This window comes from Gallus gallus, chromosome Z, assembly GCF_016699485.2.
Source record: "Gallus gallus isolate bGalGal1 chromosome Z, bGalGal1.mat.broiler.GRCg7b, whole genome shotgun sequence".
NCBI classification, from domain to species: Eukaryota; Metazoa; Chordata; class Aves; order Galliformes; family Phasianidae; genus Gallus; species Gallus gallus.
The window spans coordinates 66,494,904-66,516,911 of record NC_052572.1 but is presented as its reverse complement, the minus strand read 5'-3'; the positions used below and the strand labels follow the sequence as shown (position 1 = coordinate 66,516,911).

The window sequence follows — 22,008 nt, the reverse complement described above, 5'->3', positions numbered from 1 at the left end:
GTGTCAGCCATTACCAGGATCTGTTTGTGTCCCTTAGAGAAGCCCAGATTCACATGTACACCTGCACAGAAAACTACAGGCAGCAGAAATGTCCATGTTACTGTGCACCTCATCCCTAAAAACAGTGCAAAACTGCCACTGATGCATTGGGCAGAGTCCAGCTTTGTAGGATAATGACTGTGTAAGTTATTACCTTGTGCATTCTGCCAGAATGCCAAATGTCACTGAAGATACCCTTTTTCTAAGCAGGTCTGGGTTTCTTCTACACTGACACCAGCGTGGATATTCAGTGGTGGGGCTGCAGTCATTCATCACATTGCAACGCGCAGGGACAGGGACATGCTCACACCATTCCCCACGCTGGGACCATGCACTTACATCCACCTCTCTTCTTCCACCAAAGAAAGGTTGGTGTGTGGATGTCTTCCAAAATGCTGCAGACTTTGCTGCTGTTACATGTTCTTCAACCAGGGATGGAGGAAAGCCACACACAGTATCTGAGGGTGCCTGGGCCCCAGGCGTAGCTTTGCCAGCAGAATGGCAATGCAGAAGTTCTCACTTCATGCCTGAGGAATGCCTCAGTCCTGAGCTGCAGTTCCCAACCCTTTAATTGCAACCCCTCCCATGCAGGGGTTGTAACAAGAATCCGGGGGAGAGAAAACCTGCCACACAAACACTGGTTAATGGGAGATAAGATGGGATATCCCCCACACAAATTTGCATCCCAGTTTTGATACGAAACAGTACTGGCACACAGCATGAAAATGCAAACTGCAGCAACATGCACTGGGAACCACCATGCAAGAGGAAGCAAAAATAAATAAGCAGTTGAAAAGTACCTCTGAAGTAACCTTGCTAGACAGTAATTTACAGGTGTACTGGTAGAAAGGGAAAAGACCAGCATTAGTACATTGAACAAGCATGTTACAACTAGGAAACAAGAACAACGTAAAGGAATTGTAAGAACTTCCACATCTCAGAGAACAGGATTTCAAGCAACTTGGTGTCATGAAAAAAAACAACCAAAACATTGGTCCACTTGGTGTTTGTTTTTTTTTTTTTTAATGACATTGCTTGGCCTGTCTCAGTCTTGTTTACTGTTGGTGCTTGACTCATTTTTTTGCTGATGCTTTTTTTTCCTCACCTGCTAAACCTATGCATCCTCTGAGGAGGAAACCGCTCACTCGGTGGAGCAGTGACGTTCTTCCAAAAGCAGATGCACTTGGTTTGCCCTCCATCTCTGAAAAGCAACACCAGCAATCCCCGGCCAGAGCTGCCCTGATGTAACCACTCAAGTCAAATGTGAAGCAGAAGGTGGTGGTGGCTAAGGCAGAGGCAGGGCACAGGTTGTCTTGAAACTCTTCTGCCTTCTGGTGCACCTTATGTAGGGAGAAACTGAAGCCCTACAAACCAGTACTCAGCATGTGATAGAGAATTTCCACAGACCTTAAACCTCTCAAAGATCCCACTGAGGTGATCACACCAGCTGACCTCTGCCCCTGCCTTAACAGGCCACGGAGGTGCTCTTCTGTTTCGTTAGATACAGGCAGGGCACACCTTCTGGCTAGGTGCTGAGAGATCAGTGATCCCAGCCAGGACATCAGGGCATGCCTTGAACTGCAAGAAGAGTCAAAGCAGTCCTGGCAAACACATGTCTAGGAAGCACCAGTGCATGCACCTAAGAAGTTTTGCAGACAGGTACCTGGAAAGAACTTGTCCACTTGCACTAATGACACCTGACCTACAACATGTGGCTATCACAGCTGTGTGAAAAAGTTTCAGGGAGGGCAAGCCCCGCTCACTCTTGATGGAGGTTAGTATGCAGGGGATAAGCACATGGTGAGTATGCAGCTTCTTCACCGTGGTGAGGTTTCGAGCCACCAGATTTGCTTTGTGAAGCTGATGGAGGTTTTTCAAGGCCTTCAGTAGGAGAAGGGACCAGAAAGCTTCTGGTGTGCTCCAGAAATTCATCTGCTTGCATTCTGAGTCATCCCTTCTACTGTGGCTTGGTTAACTAGCAGAAGTGCAACAGGATACCTCTGCATTTCATCCCTTCTGACCGCTTATGCTACTGTGCAATGTTCACAACAATTAGAAGCTACCGGAACAGCACTGTCTGGTATCCACATACATTATAACTTCTATCACTTCTATGTACCTCATGAGACTCCGCTATCAATGAGACTTACTAGAAAGTGGTTTGCTTGGAGCATGAGCTCCCTGCAGCTGGGATCACTGTTCTGACATCTCTGGGAAGTGCCTGGAGGGCTCTGGCTGCTTCAGCAAAACACAGTTAAGAAGTTTTGTATCTCACTCACTGCTCTGCAATGACTCCACACAGAAATTCACAGTGTGAAGAAGAAACATCTCATGCTTTGTTGGGAAACAGGCTGTGCAGTGTATGCACCTGGATTTTGGGACGTGCAGCATGAAATTCATAGCTCCTCTTACTATTGCCTTCAGTAAAGAGAACGGTAGGTTAAACTGCTACAGGAATGGCTGAAACCCAGGCAACCCTTTCAGAGACTGAAATTCTGGCCAATTTTCTGTTTGTGTGGAAAAAAAAAAAGACAATAAATCAAAGGGAGACAGAACACCAAGGGATGCAGGGTGTTTTTTTTTGAGACATTCCCCATCCAGTACTCCAGGGGACTGCTTGTAGGAGAGCTACCACTTACTCCCAACTGCAAGCATTCTGGGACTGGACTTTGTGAGTCAACAAACAAAGGCATGAATATATGCTTGATCCACAAAGTTGAAGCAGCTGTTAAAATAACCCACTAGTAAGTCTTGATGGCAGGCGAATTTCAGGGCAACTGCCTACTGTCCTTACTATTAATTTAATAATTAGTCAAAGTGGAAATTAACCTGAGTTGTTTTTGATATTTTCTCAGACACTGTCTTCCATCCCACCAGCCGTCATCCTTGCATTTCGGACGTGCTGACCCTTGCAATGAGTTACAGCCCTCCAACACGTGCAAGGTGACTTGAACAGATTCTAGGGAAATACATTTTTGTTGTCCGTCTCTTATTCACTGTGATCAGCAGAAAGTGAAAAGGAAGAGTGCACTTACACTGCTGTCATCCATCCTCTCTCGTCTCTTGGTTTTGTGTGTTTCGTAATCCTCCATGAGGGTCTCCATCAGGTTCTTGGGTCGCTGGGCTCCTGCAGGCTCCTCGGCCTGCAGGTCAGAGTGTGAGGCGGGGCCCTCTGTGGTGGGGGATGGAGGAGGCTTGATTTTCTCTATCTTTCCTGCAATGGCAAGAAGAAGAATAATCCCTTCTGAGCTCAAGGACTCGCAAGTTGTTTCCAAAAGAAGAGAGCAGGATAAGCATTTTCAGTGGTGTTTGAATGAAGAAACAGATTGGAATGAAACTTGTGAAACAACCCAATAAACTGGAATGGTTGGTGGGTTTTTAAAACAGTCCCCTCCTCTGCCTCCCTCTTCCTGCATCCCACTATATCAAAATATTGCAAAACCTGTCTACAAAATCTAGCAAAATTATCAAACAACATAAGGCACATTTAACCCACCATCACTGTCTGCAGGAGCATCCAGCTGGATTACCCCCCTCCTGTAAGACTCATAGCAGTGGTCTGAAAACATACACAAGGTGCTGCAAAAATACAACGTGGATTTTTTTCTGGCTCAGACAATGCAATGCACAGGATACCACCATGCATTAGATATCCAGAGAAGGCAGTCTGGTTAAACGGTGATGGGTCTTTTTCGTCTTCCCATGCTTTCCACCCGACTTATAATTGCTGAGGGCTTTGCGCAGCTCTCTGGTGTTACTCTCTCCTGGACTACTTCCCACAACCTGCAGCAGGCCAGGGTGGAGAGACAAGTGCAATGAGCTAGGAGGGTACTGGGGAGACATCAGCACCCTCCGTGAGGACAGCTGTGCACTGATCCAGCTAACAGTGCAGCACATGTCAGTGGTTCTGGGGATGAGCACCTGGCTTGACCCAGTGGGAAGAGTGAGGGCTGGCTGTGGGTGTGGGAATAAGGTGTGAGGGTTCTGTCCTGGCTGATGGCAGAAATGAATGAAGTGAGAAGGGCTCCTGTCTGCTCACATCAGAAAAATACTTGGCTACGACGGAAAAAGCTATCGCTGAGGAAAGTCACGTTCCCTTCTCCATGGCATGGCATCTCTTAGAAATAAGACTGTTCAGTGGATGAGGAAGGAAAAACAAACCAACCAACAAACCAACCCCAAACCATACAAATAAGGGAAGTAAACAGAAGGAGCATGCAGATTTTTATGAAACTTCCTGTTGCTGACACAAAAATCCAGCTCTTCTTCCAAAAAGTGTCATTAACAGTGGTAACCACAAGGGAGCAGCCGTGGAACCTCCTGAAAGAGTCGTCAGAAGCTTAATGAAAGAAGTGAAACCAGAGTCAGAATTACAAGAAATACCCTCACCGGGCTTATTTCATTTCTAACCAGCACGGAAAAACCCAGCATTGCTTGTTTCTTGTTAAAGGTTCAGTTTAAGCTGGCTGCTGCAGAGATGAGGCTGGAAATTCAACCCCCCTGAAGCACCCCAGTAGGATGCAGAGGGAGTATTTCTATGAGCAACCATAATTGTGCTCATTAGGTCCAGTAGGTAAAAGAGCGAGCTGGAAATGAAAGGCCTTGTTAAGAGTCAGGTATGCTGTTGTATTACTTCGTTCTTGTAGTAATAAGTGACTTCTTAGCGATCCCACTCAGCTTCTGTGAGGTCCCTGGACACACAGACCCAGCACACACTGATCAGCCCTACATACAGATGAGCCCTTCCACCCTGGAAAGTGACACAAAGGGTGGGCTCTGGGGATGTGCGTTTTAGAAGATTGCTACAAGCAGATGATCTATCCCACCCAGTGGAAGACCCTTCCACTTCCATGCAGGGGCAGCAATCCAGCAGCAGCACGTGGCTGTGCTGTGTACACTGCACAGTGCTGACAGGAATGGTACTGCGGTTTCATTTTCACAAATACAGAAGCCAAGGTAGAAATGTGCCTTCCCCACAGCAAAACAGTGGTTTGTCGGTCTCCAACCACATGAGATCACCCTTTATGCAATTGTTTTCCCCTCGTTATGTGGGTGAATTCCACTAAAAACACTGGAATTCACAGCCTCATTTTGACTACTTTACACAGATGAGCAGGTCTCTTCCTACAAATGTGGTGAGAATGGGTAAGCAGGTGGAAATCCTTCCCATGCTAACAGCAGTGTCTGGCAGAGCCAGCAGGGAGGTTGTGGTGAGATGACGGGATGTCTGAGGCTTTAGGGCTCTCGGAACCTCCTGGCTCTGGTGCAGACCCACTCTGCCAGTTCAGGCTGAGGTAGACATGTTGATGGGTTAATTTTCTTCTGGCAGATTTCCGTCTGGATAAGTACTGCCCTCGGGCAGTAGGTACACTCAGCATCACAGGATGCAGTGAGCACAGGTGCTTTCCACTTCTGCAGCCCTGTGCCTGCCACCCAACTCACTCAGGCTCTGCAGGTGGTCCTTTCTCAAATCTGTGCTCAGCAATGATGACACCCACGCTCTCAGCCAAACAGTGGGGTACCAGCAAAAACCGCAGCCCTGAGTCACACGTGCTAACAGCAGGTATCAGCACTGTCCTCTGGAGGAAGTCAAGTCTCTTGAGGTCCCTGTTGCAAGACACTGAGTACAGGATAAACACCCTACAGCTTCACCTGTGAAGTTAACAGTTTTTCCCTCTTTTAGACAAATCCTGAAAAATGTTCTGTGGCCTCAGTCCTGGCGACAGCTCCCCACTCTCCGGATTCAGCAACTTAGTAAGAATTTCTGTTTCTCTTTATTCCTTCCCCTACGCTCACAGCAGGCCAGAGCTGCTTTGAGAAATGCTCCACTCAGTCCTCAGAGGAAGAGGAAGCTCAGAAAAGGGGAACTCAGAGCTGCCTGCAAGGCACTGCCTAGCAGCTCTGTATAAAACTAAAGACCTGGAAGAGCTGGGAATGGATGAGCTCCATTCCACCCAAAACCTCTGTAGAGTGCCTAGGGGGGGCAAGAGCTGTTTTTGAGGAAGGTGACATCCATGCCTAGCAGCCTGACGGGTGTCCAAACACCTGGTGCAAGAAGAAGAATGGGCTGTGCGTGCTCAGCTGGTCTGCTGCAAAGGAAGGAAAGAGCAACAAAGGAGATGCCCTGGAACAAGAACCCGAACCATGACCAGCAAACATGTTAGCCATGTTACACAGGAAATGGAGCTTTGCACAGAGCAACTACTTTACAGATGCTGTTGGCATCTTTAAGACCCCTGCACAGAGGAGAAAGCTTTTCAAAATGAAGTAATTCATCAAGACCGATCATTTTAGAAAACTAACCTGGTATGAAGTCAGGGGTGGCCCAAGTATGTACAAAACTACCATGTTGGAAATGGGGAGCCTCATTACCACTGCAGGTGAAAGGTGGGCTCCTTTGATCGCGGAGCGCACAACCTGAATATGCAAACACACAAACAAGCAAATAGCAAAGAAAAAAAACCCAAACCTCTTTAAGATCCTTTCACTTCATGTGTCCTCCTCTAAGGATTGAATAAGACAGTAAATGACAAATGAGCTGGGCTGGTAGGCTGCTAAGGCTCTCCTGGAGGTGTCTGGAGGATGAGTGATGAGCGCTCCAGAGAATCCTTGTAGAAGAGAATGATGAACTTTGCTTTTCCTTTACTGGTGCTTATGAAATTGTAAGCAGACAGTATCTTTCATGAGCTCACAGGCTGCACTTCTGCTCTGGCCCTTCTCAACATTATTTCAAAAAGGGGTTAGTACATATGTATTACACCTAATCTTACTCTTTACACCTATATTGGGCATTAAAAATTTTGCAACGGCCACAGATGTTGCAAATACTTTGCCTCAGAATTTTTGCTTCTCATTCCACTCTACAAAATGTCTCTTTGGGATGAGGCTTAACGTGAGATGTTTCCTTTAGTGTCAGTGTTTTTTGGTGAAAAACAAGAGGGGGAAATTGTCTGCAGGCTGAAGCAACCCCTCTGACAGAGGCTTATGCTCCATAGCCAGACACCACACAGTTACCTGACATCAAAAGATACATGATCACTTGCTATCATAAACTGCAGTGTCCCCCTGGGCTTTTGCTTTCTACCGAAAGTCTCCCATCCAGCTTACTAACTGAAAATGAGGATGAATGATTGGTGGGGAGCTCTCCCAGATGCATGCTTAGATGGATGGGGCTGAGCTCCAGTATGGTTGAGCAGCGTGTGCAACACTGCCTTCTGCCTCAAGTGGCAGTGCTTTGGTCACAAACATCAGAAAGGCAAACGTGGCAGCCTCAGGAAAGCTTTTTCTGGGCATGGTATCTCATGCTGGGGATTTCCCCAAGCTGTTATGAGACAGCAAATATTCATGACAGGTTTCTCTCTAACTGAAAAGTCTCCACCGAGTGCAGCCCACTCACATCATGATTTTCACACCTTAAAAACAGACTTATTTTGAATGGGATTATTACAGCCAGGCCCTACGTACAGTTAAGATACTAATTCTTCATGCTCTAAGTACTCATAATAAAAGGGACGTACACGATCATCATAGAACACAGGCTGGACCCCACTGTGTCACACACTTGTTCTCCTGTTCAGAGGAACTATTAAACAGCCCAGCTTTTCTGCCCACGAGGGATGGTGAGCCACCTGCATGCTGCAGGAGCAAAGCCCTGGATTGCTATGCAGCTGCTCAACACCCTGCCACGTGCAGAAAGGGCTGCACCAAAGCAGTGTGGGAACTGCACAGACTAAAGTACAATCTCACAAGTATTTTTCTCCCCAGGGCAGTGAGCACGGCCCCAAGCAGCCGGAGCTCAGGGTTTGGGTTTGTGTGGTGCTGTGTGGAGCTGCGGTTGGACTCCACGGTCCTTGGGGGTCCCTTCCAAGCCAGGCTATTCTGTAATTCTTGAACATTATTACCCCAGATGAGGTCTTGTTCTGTGTATGCACAACACATAGATGAAATAGTGCTGAGTCTTGCTCCGGTGGTTTGAGATGGGTTAAAAGGCAGATTTTAATACCCAAACAGCTTTAAAGGGTACTTGTTACCAAGCTTGGTCATTAGGAACCTTGCAGCTCGCACTGGGCAGCCGGCAGATGCCAAGTGTGGCATTACCCTCAGTTCTACAAAGTGTATGCCAAGGTAGCAAAACAGCCTGTTTGCTATCTGAAGCAATTAGCAGTTATCTCACACATATAGCCACACAAACTGTGCTAGCCTTTCACATTTAGTCAAAATAGCAGTTCAGTTCACTGAACTCCTTTGTTTGTGGTTTGCCTTTCTCTGATAGTATAGTGACAGCTCAAAGCATTAAGTGAAGGACCACGAGGAGTCCTAGCAAAGCAGACCTGCCCAGTTCATCACCAAAAAGCAACCTGGGAGGCAGGTAATTTGCAATCTGATTACTTACTGCACCCCCTCAAAGGTGCTCTGGTGAGTTTACAGCTCCCTACTTAAGGAGTAACAACAGATTTGACAAATTAAGATTTGACCCCTAGCCACTTTCAGTCACTTTTCAGCACGCTGAAGATGCTAATTCTTTGGCAGAGACAATCTGGGAACAGAAATGCCTCTGTTTCTCCAAATATTATTATTTTTTTTCTGTGTGAAACTAGATACTTGGATTACAGGATCAGATGTTTCACGGCTATTCCTCACTATGCCCACCATTACCACAATTTTCTGCTCTGTAAATCACCTCTGTAGCTGGCTGCAGTTAAGTTTTACAAACAGATTTTGTTGACTCTACTGAATCACTTTTGCTATTTTTGTTTTGAAAAGATGCTGTAAATACTGAAATAAAAGTAAGGCCTTCCACAGCTATGTGAGGTATTCCCTCTCCCTATTTGTGAGGATGCCTGCAAGGTTTACTTGCAATACAGCTTTATGAAGGGATAGCACAGATTAGGTACATTGATGGTACTCACCCTGGAATGCCAAGGGCACTGAGCCACCTTACACCAGCAAAGAGCTCTGCTGAACACATCCACTGCTTGGAAAGCAGTGAAAGTAGAAGATATAGGAAAAAAACAGACAATGGTCTTTTTGGTTCTTTTGATCCATTACATCATTACACATATTCATCTTTTCCTAGAAATTAATTCTTTGCCTTGTCACCAGCTGCAGACTGCAGTCGTTTGAGTCACTGGCAAATACATCCCAATTTTCTTTCCCGAACATATGGCAGTTGGACTTCTACAGGAAACTGTAATGATTCATTACAAATATAAGTTCATCATTCGCATTAAACTGTAAATTACAATCAGCATTTTAACATCAGACACAAAGTAAATGTCCTGTTGTATAGAGGAACGAGAACTAGCAGAAATGTACTGTTTTCCCAGATGCTCTGTTAAAACAAGCATTAGTGTCAGCAGCTATTCCAGAACCACTTGTGAGTAAAAGGCAAACATTATCAGCCTCATTTCAAGCACACGGAGCTACAGATGATGCTGTTTTTTGAAGTGGTCATGAGTACACCTTTACACAGTGAGGACTTATAGCAGAGGGCCATGGTGCCACATGTGTTATCTTGCCAGACACTGCACAATGCACACCAATTTCCGGAGACTCTCTATCAAAAAATAAGAGCAGCAGTAACAGCACTCCAAAGAAATTATCAACATCTGCTACATTTTCTGGCAAGAAACACAGGTTAGAATCATTCTCTCTACAGAAGAAGCAAAAACCAAGTGTTAGCTATTTATATGCTGTGTGACACTTAAGCTCACGTTGCATTAAGGGACTCAGTCCAGCCTTGTTTGAAGTCTTCAATGGACTTCAAAAGAAAACGAACATCCTGCACAAGTTTTGGAAGCATGGCTGACTGCACAAGCTCTGGAAGCACCACTGACAGACTCAATCATGCCTACATCAATTGAAAAAAGGGGGCACTATAAATACACTGGGTAAAATTAATACTTCTTCACAATGATCACGCTCAATAAAAGCTTCCAAGTGCTTGCAACGCACACTCGGGTCTATACTCATGAAAATCACTACAGTAGAAATAAGCCTGACAAGTGCTCCTGTTTTTTTGTTTCGTTTGCTGTTTTCATGACGTATCGGGAAGGGAGGAGTGCTATTTTAGCTTTTTTGAAAGAGGGAAGAGAAAAACTTTTACACTGTAACCACTGTGCATGCCAGCCACCACAAAGAACCAGAAGCTCATCAGCCAGAAGAGGACTTCTATTAAACCTACTGAACGCTTTGTTTCTAATACCTGTGCAATGCAGTAATGCATGACATCAACTGAAATACATGGTACTGCTCAGCTCTGGATGTCTTTGGGTAACCAAGGTTATCAAGAAAGCCAAGTAACATCTGATAAGGGAAAGCAAAACAAACAAAATCTGATCTAAAACCTGTAAATTCCAGCCATCTTTGCAATTCCTTGATGACTTGCAAGAGCTTTGTATGCTCGTTTTTCAAATAGCCACACAGCTGCAAAAAATGCTGCCGATCATTTCTCATGGTGATGCTAAATTCAATTTTGGGTGATTGGAGGAGAACAGTGATAAACACATTGTGCTACAGTGTGGCATAAGATGAATGCAGCGCATCATTTTCTAATAATGATCAGTAGGATATGCTCATTACTTCTGTGCTATGCTTGGGAAAAACAGAAAGTGTCCCCAGTTGGACATTTCCTCATAGAAGGAAATCCGGGCTGTTGCACGCCCTCCTCCTGCTCGAATACTGCAGTTTCCAAGAAGATAAAATCATGGCAACTCTCCCACCCTCTGTAAAACAAACATGCTGCATTCACTCAAAAATGGCAAAAAAAAAGCCAATCTGATCTGATCTTTTTGTGGCATTTCATTTCCTCTCCAATTTTCCCGGTTCTTACCTGGTGCAGTTTTGTAAGACACTGTTCTGGTGGGCAGGGGTGGTGCACTCTTGGTAACAGGGCTTGGTGCCATCTGCAGACCTTGCCGCTGCCTCTTCAGCTCCTCTTCTCGCTCCTGGGCAGCTCTGATCTCTTCTTCTATCATTGATAAAGTCCGCTGCTTCCTTGATCGTAACTTGAAAGGGCCCACGGTCACTTCAGGTTCCTGTGTGGCAAGGATGGAGGCAGTGCTCCTCAGCTCAGCTGCCTCTGAATACTTGCTGAAGTAACTGACTTCGGGCTTGTTCTCCTCCACAAGGAATGGCTGGCTGGCAGAGTACACGGGCGACTGCTGCAAACTCTTCCCTTCCCTGAGTCCTGAGTTGTCTTCTTTTGAAGTCTTTGGTATGGTGTCCCTTTTTTCTTGAACAGGTGAAGACACCTGGGGTGGCTTAAACACTGGGTTCTGCTGCTTCTTGGAGGTTGGAGATAGCCTGGTGGTGGCTGGCTGCTCTTTGGCAGAGGTATCCTGCTCTGCTGGGATTTTCTCTTCCTTGCCATTTGTTTTATCTGCCTGTTCGGCTATGGCTTGTTGAATGGCATTCTGAACAAGCAGACCAGCGTGGTACTCCAGCTGGTTGTCGATTATCATAGACTCTGCCAAGGCAGAGGACAGTGAGTCACAGCCTGGGTCGCTGAATGATTTGGACATGCCTTCGCCCCTGCACTCTGCTGGAGTATCGGTCTGTGGGGTCTGTGGCAGGGAGAAATCTGCCAGTGAGCTTTCTTGCAGGGCACTCATGGTTTCATTAGAGGCACCACTGTCACTGATGTTATCCATGCTGAAGTCATTGGAAAGGGTCTCCAAGACAGTGGTATCCTGAGATCTTACAGACAAGTCATCCAAACCGGAGTCAAGCTCCTCAGGAGGGGAGGAGGCGCTGGCTGACTTTGGGAGCTGGTCTAGCACACCCTGTACATCATCCTTCACCACCGTGAAGACAGCTCTTGCACTCATGAATTCTCCATCCTCTGACCACAGTTTTGAGGCCTGTCCAGCTCTGGAGCTATCACTACATGGTAACTCTCTTATTGGGTCAGCACTGTTGTTCTGAGCATTTGCATCATCCTCTGAAGAACAGGAGACTTTCTGTGCTTTGACAACAGTAATGTCATTACCCTCGTGTTGACCTGTTTGTCCATACATTGAAACAGGTCTTGTAATGGTGGAGAGAGGCCTGTCTGCATTTGAAGGATTGAGGCTTTTATAGAATGGTTTGACGGAGAACATTTTGGGTGTTCCTGACCGCCTTGGTGGGACCTGACCCTGAGATGGACCTGAATGCTCCATCAGTTGGAACTGCTTCCTGGCAGCTGAGAAATCAATTTGCTCTGTGACAATATCTTCTTTCTTGATATTCACTGGCTCTGGTGGTACAAAGGAGCAGCTGACCTGTTTGGGAGATGTTGGTGTTGTACTTTGCTGCTGCAGTCTCTCCTTGCGCTCCTTGTACTTCTTGTGGGATTCCAGATGCTCTTCATCCAGTTGTTCCTCCAGGGTCTTCTCCTGGGGAGGGTTCCACCATTTGGCGGCAATGTTAGGGTTTTTCTTGACAGCCTGGCTTTTAATGAGTTCCCTTCTTTCCTTTTCAAGTTCTATCATTTCCTCTGATGGTCTCACTTTCCGGACCCTATACTTTTCTTTCTCATCTTCATCTTCAAAGAGCTTAGAGGGTTTTTTGTCCTCGTGGAAAGCTCGTAGTTCAAACTTAGCCTCTTTCTTAAGGGTTGTAAGAGTTGTTTCTCCATCCTTAGAAGATCTTCTAGAACTGTTTGAAGAAGTGGGACTTCCTGGTATCTTCAGACTTTCCCCAATGTCTTCCTTCAGTCCACCCAAGGAATGGCCATTAGAATTCAGGCTTTCACCTGTTGTACTAACGTCATGTGGTTTAACAACCAAGGGCACCTGCTTGTCAGCTGCATTTTCTTCCCTTGCATTGGGTACTGAATCATTAGAGACGTTAACTGACGCTCCTGAGCCATCCATGATGGTGACTGCACTTAGTTGAGGAGAGGATGTCCCATTAAAGGTATTATCAGCAGAAGAATCACAGCAGTTTGCCTCCAGCACTTCATCTAAATACCTGATCTCTTTAGCAACTTCACTTTCCAGAGATTCGTGCCGGTCCTTAAGTCCATTGTGGCTGGCAGCAGAAGAAAAGAAGTGGGTTGGATTGTCTATGGGATGCGGTGAAGCCACTGTGGTGATGCTTTTATGTTCAGAAACTGGAACTTCAATTTCCATTTTTTCTTCCTTTGTAGAAAGCGCAGTAGCTGGCTCCAAGAAATTGGCACAGTTTTGGTCTCTATTTTTTTTTAACCTGATGTCATCCTCAGGGATTCTGGAAGATTTCTAAAATAAAACAGAACAAAACTTTGATGAAGTCCTGAAGAGAAGCATTATATTTTCTGCAGACTAAACACCATCTGGAAAACAAATAGTAGCACTTTCTAAACTCAAGATTAAAGGAGTTCTGCACAAAACTGGAAGGCAAGGCAAATAATTAGTACATACAAAAAATAGAAAGTTAACTCACTATAAAGTGGACAGGACACTAAAACAACAACAAACTTTCATTTGAATATCTCCCAACTGGTTATCACTTTGTCTTTATTCCAGGCCTGTGTCCTGGTCTGCCACTAAAAACGAGGTTTGGATTTTCAAGTTACTAATGACCTAACAGTTCAGGTTCTTGAAAGGCTTGCACGTGCAGCACACAGCACCTATCAACATGGCATTTTACAAATGTCTTCCACACCCAAAGAAAACCTCAGAATCCTTCCACAGCTGATAAGCATTACTGCCTCCGTCTTGCAGAAACAGATGCTAACATGCAGAAAGAGCAGGCAACTCATCCCACATTAGGAAGAGACAACACTAGGAGATGTTCATTTCTCAGCGGATCAATCTCAGCCACCAAACACAAGGTAGAATTACAAGGTGCTGGAAAAAACATGGGGTCTTTCTCCGGCCCACACAGAAACCCACATGCAACTGGACCAGGGAGACAGGAAGCATTCATGACTCCCACAGCATGGAAATCACCACAGGAGGCACAACAGGGACCAGAATCATGGTCTTCTCCCTCCCACTCTTTCATGTGCAACACAGACGCTCTGGACTCATATTTCCTCATGACGAAGACATTACCAACATCATTCTTCTAGGATAACTTGGTAATTTTCTCAGAACACAATACGATCTCAAAACAACCAAACATGGCATGCCTATTCACTTCACCAAACGCTTTAACACAGAAAATTGCACTTGAGGTCTCTGGCTCCTTTTTCACATACACTCTTATGCAGCACTACTGGTGAAGCACGGATTTGGGAAGCAAACAGCACTGATCAAATCCTCCAAACACAGAGGCTCCCCAGAAAGGTCACTCTTGAACGCTGGCCGCAGCTGTCCTTGCCACCATTCATCATGCACTCTTTTAGTACATAATGCAGCAGAAAATGACCAGCCAGGAGCACGAGGATCTTACCAGCCACCTGAACAATCACACTGCCTCTGGGTTTATATGGGCAGTAAAATGCATTTGACACACCTTGAAGAATGTGAGCTGGGCAGAAGAGCTCTCCTTCTAAAAGCATTTTGAAAGAGTGTCCTGTCTAATCATGCCATTGTGCAGAGCTGAAGATAATGCTACCTTCATCCATTACAGATTTTCTTTTTAATCATACTTACATGCTACAAAACACCTTAAGAACAGGCAAACAAACAATTTTCTTTTGTCTATACATCCTACTTATTTAGCTGGTTCTACCTTCATTGCACCTTCTGTTGAACATACATATTCTCAAGCTTTAGTTTCTATCAGTGCTCCTCTTTAAGCCTATTGCATTTTTCACAATTTATATGTCTAACTGTGCTCAGCTTTGTCTTCAGCCTGAGTAAAGATATATTCAAACAAGCAGGTATTCTGCAAACAAGTGCAGAATAACCAGTAAGAACAGAACTTTGTTTAGACCTGAAAATACAAGAATTACTCTGATCTGTCTGCAGAGCTCCTAGTATCACATAAAACAGATAAAACAGGCCTAGAACTGCAATTTCTTTCTGAGTTTTGAGTTCAAATCTCCCCTGTCAGACTTGCTGACACCAAAAAGAGGATATGGCTACCTTAAGCAGTCTGAGACGAGGGGACTTAAGCCTCTGTGCACGGCTGCTGGCCCTTCACAGCTGAGATGAGCATGCTGTCAAGCTCCTGCTAACATCTGGAGCTAGCAATACATGTGCTGTTGCTCCCAAGACCTCATAGCTAACACATGCCTACTGCCATCACTGCGCTAATATACACAGATCCTTTAGGATCAGATCATGTTTGGGTATTCAAGTTGCCTTTAGGGGACCAAACCCAAGGTAAAGTACTTTATCAGTCGATTTCTTAACAAGTCCCCTCATCATAGCTGCAATCTTCAGTTCACAATTAAGGCATATACACGCAACTGCCTAATCAGGGCACGCATTTATGGCAGCATGTAACTCTGAGAGTGCATGTGTCTGTGCAATTAGTGTGCCACACTTACTAGATAATGTAATTATCTAGTAAGCAAGACAATTGTGCAGTAAAACCTATGAGGAAATATTGCTCCTTGTGGGAAGAGGCCTTTCTTTGCCAAGGATTAATAACTGTGAGTAGGGAAGGGCTCTCTGCAGAGGAGTAAACGAAGGAATGGAGGAAGGAAGAATAATTATAACAATTCCTTGTTTTCCCCTCAACACATTCTTATATAATCTCAGGACACTTCCAGGACAAGGAGGGAATGCTCCAGACACTCCTGTAAGAAGCAGAAGTCAACCCACGGCCAAATCATATGAAGAAGAAGCTGGGAAGATCATATGGATGGACACAGATCAAATTGTCCGGAGAACCAGCTGGGAATGGGCTGGAAGAATGGCACACGTGAGGATGAGGACATAGTGATGGGAAGAGTCTGGGAAACTACAGCCCCATCTGGGCTGCTTGGCAGGAGGAGCAGAGCTTGCCAGGGGCTGCTGTGGCACACACCAGCACCTTCGTACACACTGCCCACTGAGAGCAGCTGTCTCAAAACTATTAATAAAAGTCTGTAAATGAGGGAGGGCCAGCATTCAACCCTTCCTTCAACCAGCAACGTTGCCTTACCAGCAACTCCTGTATACCGCATTTTCCAGAGATTACTGTTACATTTGCACCCTCTCTGAATATGCATTCATTCTCTCTGCTTAAGTCAAGATGCAAGTATAACTATAGCCATTTGTACAATGCTGCTGCACTTTAGCAAACTGCAGTTATTAGTAGCCTGGAGAATTATTAGCATACTTTCTTCTCGGGTGAATTCTTTATCTACAAAAGTCTAAGTGTTTGAGCATTCAGATCTCTTAGGAGGAAAAAATGGTGGGTGTTCTAGCAGCAAGACCCAGCAAATGTACTGCCAGTGCCTTCCTTTGTTTGATCCAACAGAAAATGCATGTGACACCAAGTGGGAGGCAGTCCTTCGTGGCCACATCCACATTCCTCCCAAGCAACATCATGGCAAAAAAAAAAAAAAAAAAAAAAAAAAAAAAAAATAAAAAACAAGGCAGGATTAAACATTAAAATTTAAAACAACTAAGAGATGAAAAAAAAAATCTAAAATACAGTCTCCTCATTGCAGGCTCCTACTGGTCACTCCATCCAAGTTTCACAACAGTGCTTCATACTGCTCATCTCCAGGCATCACTGGCATTGTGGGCTTCCCATTTCTTTGGGCTTCATCTTCCTTTTGCACTTTGCAACTTTGCAGCAGTCCTGTAGTGACCCTGCTTCTCCTCCCACTGCCAGATCACTGTGCCACTGCTTTGTTCTGCCCTCTGTCCTCAGTCTGTGGATCTAACCCTTGGGTTTACCACACCTCTAGGAGTTTTAGTACAGAAACAAAACTTAGAAACACATTTGAGTATGGCTGACTTGGTTAATCCACACCTCCCTGCTGATGTGAATTGTATTCTACTGTTTTGGCCTCCTTTTCTGAAGTCTCTGTGCAAAGCAGAAGGAGCCCAGTGATGGATTTGCTAGGGGGCTGACTGGCAAAACTTCAAGAGTCTGTTTTCATTCAGCTCCCTGTTTTGAAGAACTGGACGCTATCAGCACCAAAGACGGACCCAGTCCCAAGCATTGCAAAGACGCAGATGATGTATGCAGCTCAGGGCTTCTAGATAGCCACCATACCCACTGAGAAACCTCTCAGCCTTGACAGGGATTTCTCTGTTTGCCCTTGAAACAGCAAGTATTATGCTGAAGAAATGGAAGACTGGTATGACGTGCAAGTGCTGAAATTCTCAATGGGGAAAAAAAAGGAAAAGCAAAATTATATTAGCTCTACCCCAGCAGTAGTGTCAAGGTGCTGACCACCTCCAGCTCTCAAAACACGGTGATCCCCCTTGTTGCTGCTGGGATGGGCCTGCTCCCCGTGGGAGTCTTTGCAGGCACCACACTGAAGAAACAGGCCAAACCCTTAGGAAATAAAGCTGATGATGGGGACTCAAGGATTGGAATGGGATCACCGCTCACACTCCTTAAAGGAATTGAGCCTTTTCATTAAAGAAACACAAACAAGAAGTGTTGTCTTCTCACTCTTGTAGGAAAATATCCCATCTTCTGAGCGATACTTTTACACTTACTCCTCAAAGTTTTGAAAACGTCACGGAAAAAGTTGTCCCAAGTAAATTATCATTTTTCACTCGATGAAGTTGCGCAGAGTTCAGATTTTAGAAAAAAAAAAAAATCTTACATCCTGTTGCCAAATTTTGCTGAATTCAGGACTTGTCAGACACATGCTGGCAGTACCTTGAATAGTTTGATTCATAATTCTGCCTGCGCACAAAAGCAAAACCTGGCCTGTTCCTCTCTCAGAGCAGTACATGGTGTCCTCAATACATGGACGCAAACCATTCTCGACGACTAATATTCATTAGAGTTGAGTGTCAAAAATGATGTTCTTTGTGAGCAGCTGGCTTTGCTCTTCGGCGACTTGACTGAGGTAGCCAGAGAGTACAATGGGCAAATTTTCTTCATGAAAAGCTGGTTCATCTCCCTCAAAGCACTTCAGAAATCACAGCGCACAGTCTAAAATCAATGCAACTTCACACTAATTTCTCCTAAAAAGCAGTGGGGGTTTCTTTTGGAATACAGAGAGCAAAAAGGGATGTTAAGATGCAGCATCCAAACAAGATGCTACTCAGAGAGCTTGCTGTGTGACATTTTGTAAGTGCTTTTCCATATGCTGTTTTTCTTGACTGTTTTAGAGGAGTTGTGATTGCGTTTGCTCAGAAAGCACGTGAAAGTCTTTGCAGTATTCTCTTTCATTCCAGCTGAGCCACAGACTGCAGCTTCCTCATGTGATGCACAATAGAGCTCTTTTATCAAACTGAAGTCCAATTTTCTTTTGCTGGTGTAATAAAATAAGGGGAGAAGAAAGTGCCTCAGAAAAGGAAGAAACATATGAATCCTTTAATGATGAGCATATGAGGCATGGTAGGATATTTCAGTGACGAGTACATAATGAATGACACTGTGCTTTCCCAAACACATCATTAGAACTTCAGTATCTTCTGTGTCATCTGTGAAAAAAATGCTAAAGTGAACCGTTTTTGGGGTAACACTACTTCTCCCTAACTCCAAGGCAGGTAAACCAGAGGCAGTTTTCTCTAGGTAGGATCCTTTAAGCTGGTTATTTTCTATCAGTCATTCCCTAAAAATACAGATCTGGTTCCTCTGTGAAGATCCTGCAGTCCTTTTGACTGTGTTTCAGTTATTGCTACTGGGTCAAGAAAAACAGATACACTCCCGTTTGAAATTAAATGCTTGTGCAGCTGTTGATAAGAAAAGCAAAAAGACAACAACAAACCCACATACACACACACGCACAAACTTTACAACCCAAAAGGCAAATCTTTTTTTTTTTTTTTTTTTTTTGGTTAAATATTTTCATTCCTGCAAAAACTGTAATTGCATGAAACACCAACAAGGACAGCGTGATTTGTATGGAAATTAATATTGAGGGACAGAAGGCTGTTAGCTGCTGAATTAGCAGAAATACACCTCTGATAAAAAATATATGTCAGAGAAGTCATTCAAGTGTGATGGTTATACAGCCTCAGTTGCTACAGTGTGCGGGACTGGTTCACCTCGCTGTGACAGCTCTGTTCAGCTGTAAGGCAACCAAAACGCAAATCTGAAATTCCAGGAAGCTGTGATTAAACTTTCATTCAGAAACAACAGCATCACGGTGCTGCTGCGCTCCACCACCCCTGCTTTCTAGCAGCATCCAGAAAGCAGGACGCCCTGATGAGACGGAGGAGAGTGTTTCACACGCTGGGAGGATGGGGAGAAGTCTCCATGGCCATGTGGGGATGTGCCTCAGTTTGCAGGCTGAAATGCAGAGCAATGCATCCGACCAGCACACGAGGGGCATTACACTGCCCAAAAATCACCCACTAACCATCCACTACAGCTTCTGTTCTCTAAGGAGAACAGAATGAGAATTTCTTTTCCACAGCTGAAGGTGACCCACTGATGAGGGCTTTTACTAACAGCTGTCACACTTGCACCCAGTGCAGGCGGCTCTGAGCCTGGAGCTCAGGGCTCTGCTGCCAGAAGGACTCCTTAATGCCCAGCCCTGCATATGGCAAGGGAAAGAAGAAGAAGCTCCATTCAGTAAGGACAGGAAAGTCTTCAGTCTGACAGAGCACCAAGTATAAATATTGAACTAAGCAGAATAGCGCTCTGAATGCATGCACGAAAAACCATCGTTTCACAGAATTCCACAGCCGAAATCTTTCTAACACACAGCAAGAAGGGAACAACTGCTTCGGTAAAGCGTGACCCAGTCCCAGCGGGGAGTGGAAAAGACGCTAAACTAAGCCTTGCTTTTAATACTCTCCAGCCCATGCAGATAATGTCAGTGCTAGAAAAGGGTGACCTTTACGGTCACTCGAACCAACGAACAATGAGACAAGGGGATTTCCCAAATTCCTCGGTCTTTTCATCAGGGGGTGGGAGGTTCTTGTTCCATCTCAAGAATGGAGCTACCACCATCCTCTGTAAGAATGAAATCCAGAGGAAAATAGTGGCATATTAATCATTCTGGTAGATGAGAAAGAGAGCTCCTCAGGAAGGAATTTGGGTTAGGCAGAGGCAGGAGGAAGGCAGCAAACAGAGACAAAAGGCCACACAGTTCACTCGCTCCCCAAGCAGATCTGATGCTGCCAGGAAAACCGTTTCAATATGCTGCAGAACGGAGATAAACCTGCTGCACACTCACAAGGAGGCTTTCAGAGATGTATTAGTATTAAATTAAATGATTAAATTCTGATGACACAAATTCTTTCGCTGTCTGACATGGCTCTGCAAATCTTTCATAAGTGGCCTAAACTGCATTTTCTGAACAAAGATACACGATCTCTCTATGCTGGAGTGCTTTCACTGCCTTGCTTTCAAGGGCAACAGAGCAGGAACGGAGTGCCTCAACTGAAACAAGCACCTATGCACTGTCACACACAAAGCTGAGGTTGGCACTTTCTTCTACTTCTTTGCTTCCCAAACACTGGCTGCGGAAGCTCATACTTCCTTTAACTGTTTCCTAAAGCCCAATTAATACTTGCTGCACTTCTAAAGGGCAGGTCTACTCAAGATTGGAGCTTAACAGTTTTGGGTCTTGATGCAGAGAGGGTTCAGGGAAGAAATTATGCTCAGAAATGTGGGCAAAGAAGGCTAAACAAGTGTTTCTCTTTGTGAGATGAAAAAGGTTAAGAATTATTACTGGTGCTTTGGCTCTATCAGTAGGACTTGCTACAAGTGTACTCATCCATTAGGTTAAGACCCATCACAGCAAAATCTGCTTAAGTAAAGAAATGCCTATGTAGCTGCATTGTGCAGTGAATTCCACATACTTACAGCGTGTGCCTGGAGCACAAACATCCAGACAGTGTTCATTTCACTGCAAATTATAAGCATTTGAAGGGTTAGGGGATCAGATCTGGACCAGCCAACAGGCTTGTGTGGCCCATGGATTGTCTCCTCCTCAGTTTCTCAAGGAAATGGGGATACTTTAAACTGCTTTAACTCTCTACAAAGATTTATCAGTACATACAATGGCTTAGCATGGTCCAAATTTGTATTTAGCTCTATCTAAAATCTGTGATAGGCTGTTACCTCCAGACTCAGCCAAAAGCAGATCACTGACACATTACCAAAGGAAAACTGAGAGGACATTAAGAAAGAAGAAAACTAACCTAGTTCTAGCTCAAAAATCATTTGGATTATGTAAGTGGAGAGACAGAAAGTATGAGGGTGATCAAAGGATATAACTAAAGTCTCTGTCAATAGCTGTGCTGTGCACAGAGTGGGAATGAAGCCACTTTCAGGGAGAGTCTGGCATAGCATCTGTTCTCAGCCACGCTCCCTAATGTCCCACCACACTCTGTAGCATGCCAGGAAACCACCACACAACCATGCTTTCACTCCATACAATCACAGAATCACGGGGTCTGGAAGGGACCTCTAGAGTCCATGAAGTCCAACCTCCCTGCAAAGCATGTTTCCTACAGCAGGTCATACAGGTAGGTGTCCAGGTAGACCTTGAATATCTCCAGAGAAGGAGACTCCATAGCCTCTCTGGGCAGCCCGTTCCAGTGCTCCAGCTCCAGTCCCTTTTACCAGAAACATTACATGGCTACAACAGTATGTGGGCTACATACTACAGCTTTTATACAAGAGCCCAAACCTTTTTACTGGTAGAGTGCAATCCATAGGGCTCTTCCTTTATGGGCACACATATAATGTAATTCTGTGGATGACACATGTACAAAAATACCTACTCAAAAGCAAACAGCCATAAAACAAAATCGCTATTGGTAAATATTGATTCAAGGTAGCCAAGACAACCAGGGGAGTTTAACACAGGATTTCCGCCTGCAACCTAGTAATATTGAACAGCAAAAGAGGACAGACTCTACAGATAGTAGAGAACAGTTTTGCTACTAAGAGGCCAAATGTCTACAGTTTCTAAGGAGGAGGGTGTCAGTAATTTCTCCACATGCCCCTGCTGTCCCCAGGCTACACATATGA

General features: G+C 44.9%; 1 protein-coding gene across 18 annotated transcripts in view; it reads right to left on the bottom strand.

Annotated features, from left to right (window-relative positions):
* The window catches only part of PALM2AKAP2 (PALM2-AKAP2 fusion), a 248,857-nt gene that overhangs the window by 6,248 nt on the left and 220,601 nt on the right, over positions 1-22,008 (bottom strand). For 9 of the 18 annotated variants that reach the window (NM_001396576.1, NM_001371548.2, NM_001396579.1 and 6 more), the window contains 3 exons: positions 10,871-13,262; positions 3,075-3,253; positions 840-878 (listed from right to left, as the gene is read on the bottom strand). In NM_001396576.1, coding sequence (NP_001383505.1) covers positions 840-878; positions 3,075-3,253; positions 10,871-13,262 — 2,610 coding nt within the window. The remainder of the gene's footprint in view (positions 1-839; positions 879-3,074; positions 3,254-10,870; positions 13,263-22,008) is intronic. The other 9 variants (NM_001396577.1, NM_001396578.1, NM_001396580.1 and 6 more) reach the window with 1 other exon arrangement.